The sequence below is a fragment of the Dermacentor albipictus genome, chromosome 6, assembly GCF_038994185.2.
Source record: "Dermacentor albipictus isolate Rhodes 1998 colony chromosome 6, USDA_Dalb.pri_finalv2, whole genome shotgun sequence".
In the NCBI taxonomy this organism is placed as follows: domain Eukaryota; kingdom Metazoa; phylum Arthropoda; class Arachnida; order Ixodida; family Ixodidae; genus Dermacentor; species Dermacentor albipictus.
In genome coordinates this window covers 4,431,410-4,435,296 of record NC_091826.1, presented here as the reverse complement: position 1 = coordinate 4,435,296, position 3,887 = coordinate 4,431,410, and the positions used below count along the sequence as shown (strand labels likewise).

Here is a 3,887-nt window from a genome sequence, read left to right as displayed (position 1 = left end):
ATCTCCCTAGTGCCTAGGGACGTACCTAGTAGGATCTAGGGCGCGTGCCGTGCCGCTTCGGTGAAAAAGTACCTAAAACGGTGGTTCGTGCGAGCACCGTATAGTGGCGCAGCGGTCGAGCGCTGGGCTTGGGCGTAAATAGAAACACGCCACCTAGCGGAAGCATCGCCAAGCGGCTTCAGCGATTCCCATACGCGCCGCTTGGGGGTAACCACACTTCAAGTATTCTAGGCATTGTGTGGCCACCGGGGCGAAGCTGTCCTTTGGTTTTCACATCCCGAAACTTGGCTACGCTTCGCCATCCCTTTAGCTGATCGTAGCTGGTCTTTATTTGAATGAGTTTTGCAAAGAGGCCAACTCACGAGTAGAAAGAAAAATGTTGACACCGGCGTTCGAGCTAAAACAAGATGATGACTTCTTAATAATTGAGATCAAGGCACCGTACTCTAAGGTAAACGACGTATAATTCCAGCCTTTCGTGGTTCTGTGCTCGAACCGTTTTAGTTATGGCAAAGCGTTCGCGTTGTTGCTGATAAAACTGCCCGTAAATGACATCCATGTCTGTTCTTCATTCCCTTTCTCACCTCGTGCCGCTTCAAAAGATTTCGGAGGCGGAGATCTACTTCTACGAAGAGGAGTTCAAGTTTTACTCCAAGCCGTACTACTTAAGGTGACGTACTCCAAGCCTGAGCGAAGGTGTCCGTGCCTGGCAGTGTGGATAGATGCAAGTTGATAATGGGCAGTGAACAAGAGACCAAACTATGGGCGCACAGTAGCGGCAGTACCCCCCTATCGGCTTCCAGCGTACACTGCTGGAAGCTCTATAGTGTTGCACGATGAACGAAAAGAAGGGGAACCGAGGGGTCCAATTTTTGCTAAGCACAACCATATAGAGCCAAGAAAAGCACAAGGGTAGTTATTTGTAGTTTTGATTGAAGTGCAAAAATAAGAGAATGGGAAATTAAAGTGGACCAAAAAACAATATGCCACGAGAATGCGTTTCAGGCACCAGACAGACATGCAAAATTTGTATTTAGTAATATTCTCATTTTTGTATCGAAAATACTTGGGCATATTCTAAATCCCACAGAGGCTATGGGGCACAGACAGATACTAGGTACCTTTACCATTAGCTGGCATGTTTTGAGTGTAGTGTATTGTACAACATTGCTTCAATCCTTTTCCCAGCAACAGTGAAATCCTGAGGTCTCTGAAACAAAATGCTCTGCTTTGCCTGGTCTTAACAAGTTCCACTGGGTTACTCTGTGCAGACGTGTGGTCTGCCTTGCTTTGAGTATACCATCCTGCTCAACCATATACGAGGAACAGCTATGGTGTACAGGCGATATTGCACACTTATGGGCCAGCTGCAATAGAATTTCGGACCCTGTAATAGGTCTAGTTTTTGATAGTGTAGACATAGAAGAGCCTTTGTGCATAACTTTACTTTTGATATATAAGTGGATGCACTGCAAAATGCTTGCAAAAATTAACGTTTTGATGCTGAAACTGAAAAAGACACTGTTGTTACCGCACAATGAAAATTAGACAGGGCTCGGAACGTTCAGAAGCTGCACAAGCCCTCCGTGCCATGATCTTCAAGATCAGGCAGCGCTTGTGGTGCTGAAAATCTTAAAGGCAATGTGCCCAAATTTGTCGTATCCATTTACCACTAGGTGCATGTGTCATCTGCTATGATGCTAGTTTAAGGCTGTTGATAAGGAAATAGTGCACTACCAGCCCTGCAGCGTTGCCAAGGTTGCATAAATTGTATGTACTACTCATTTATAACCAATTTAGCCAAAGTGAAAGTTTGTTTTTTGGCCTTTTTCAGCACGTATAGCATAATGGCCTTGACAGCTTGTGTGATGTTCATGTGACAATGATTGCAATGAAGTGTGGTGCAATCATAAAATTCTATTTGCACTATTCAAGATACAGACTGCTTCTCTAGTTTTTACATCATTGACATTTGTCATTAGTTATTTCAAATAAACTTTACGTCGATACATGCTACCACTTAGAGACTGAAAGAACACTTTATGTAAGTGGTCGTACATAGAATCAATATGAATATGTATAAGCAAAAGAGATTTGTTTTTGTTAATATTTTGGCTTGTTGGTAACGCAAAGTAGACTGGAAAACCACAAGTTAATATGGAGATATGGAGGGACACTCGCGGTACTAACTTCCAACACTCTTATTTTGAAGAGAATACACTTATAGGCTAGAGTACTTAAACGAAAGCATTCAAGTAAGGTACTCAATGTTGATTCACAGATGTACCATCTAAGCCAGGGAAATATTTCTGTTTATTTGGGCGTGATGGCATGCCTATTCGTCGGTCAAGCTGGTGAAGGACAAAAAGCAGGTTCGCACCACGTAGCCCGGTCAGACGAGCGTATGAGTGCCAGCACACTGTCAAGCACAGAGCAGACGCTGTGCACATGCACTACACTTGCAGTGTAGCTGCGGTCTGCTATATGTAGGCTAGATACCAGGGCCACCGCGGGGTGCTGCGACGAGTCCACTGGCTAAGCATACTGCGGCTCGCTGAGGACAAACGCGTTTGGACTTATGAATGGTGGCATGGGCTAACGTTTGGCGCATCATAGGTGCCGAAATTGGAAGTAGTAGTGTCTGCATTGACATCCAAAATAATATTTGAACTGCGCGCTACGGTGACATTCAGTAGGCGAAGCATTAAAGGTCCACCACGATCCGCCGTAGCCTTCGCAGTGCAAGGCATTGAAGAAGGAGCGGAAGCACCGCGAAGGGTGTATTTGATTGCCAATAACTCCACTTCTGCTGAACGCATTGAAGTACCTATTGTGGCAAAGTATTTCTGAAACAGCCTATACTGACGTCAAATGCATTTCTCAACTTCGATAAAAAGTGGCTCAAAGCCCCTTTAACCCCACAAAGTCTAGCATATTATTTTTGGGATATGATTATGGATACCTGAAAAGGCTGATTTAAGTGCGGAAAACTTAATGCAAAGCCCATAGCAGCATTTTTTATGTGCTGTAGTGAACTTACAGCTGTAGATAGTTCATCAAACTAACTTTTAATTAATTCATTACTATAGGAATTATTTGTACTTAAGAGCTCTTTGTTTTTTTTAACATGGAAGTATTGTTTGCTGGACTCCACTGAAAATTTGTTCCATGTATGTGCATCACGTAATCATCATCATGCCAGTTTCTTGGCATATGCACGAGGATTGCACCACTGTGTGACTTTGTGCTAGTTTTGTGAGCTGAAAGTACGACGGTTTGAGAATGCCACCAGATGGGGTTGCCATCTATGAATCATATCAACATAACACCTTGATGGCCGGTCTGGCTGGTGCGCCCTTTTCTAATGTGACCATAAAAAATTGCGGGTGGTTTAGCTCTGGTTAACCCTAGCTTAATTGCGAAAGCAAGAGCTACATGGCTGCGCTTGTGGTCTCAAGTCTTGCATGTTCTTCCTCCGTTTCCTCGGCACGTCGTCTACGCAGCGTCTCATTCCGACACTCTCGAAAACTCAAAGCGGTCTCTTTCGCAGCTGAAGAGTCACTCCAGGACATGGCGCGACTTCTTGTAGCCGCATCTTCATTTCGACGCTTCTCGAGTCGTATGGCGCATTCTTTTGACACCTCTTGAGCGCATTGTCTCTTCCTCGCTTCATTCTGTCGTCGCACGCACGCGCACACACACACATACACACACCCTCCGCGAGGCGACACCTCCTCTCCCCGTCTAACCCAGCAGAGCACACCTGGTGGAGCAAGCGGTGTCGATGGCGGCGCCATTTGTTGGAGCGCGGCTGCGTATATATATATATATTGTAAGGAAGAAGAAGTGCGCCGTGCAGAGCTCCGCAGCCGGATCGCCAATGCCTC

The 3,887-nt window shown here is 45.3% G+C and overlaps 1 protein-coding gene across 1 annotated transcript in view; it reads left to right on the top strand.

Annotated features, from left to right (window-relative positions):
- The first annotated feature begins 214 nt into the window (after nt 1-214).
- Nucleotides 215-3,887, top strand: part of LOC135921800 (protein SHQ1 homolog) — a 132,575-nt gene continuing 128,902 nt past the window's right edge. The window contains exons 1-2 of the mRNA XM_065456121.1: nt 215-451; nt 603-670. Of these exons, the coding sequence (XP_065312193.1) occupies nt 377-451; nt 603-670 (143 nt within the window). The 5' untranslated portion in view covers nt 215-376. The remainder of the gene's footprint in view (nt 452-602; nt 671-3,887) is intronic.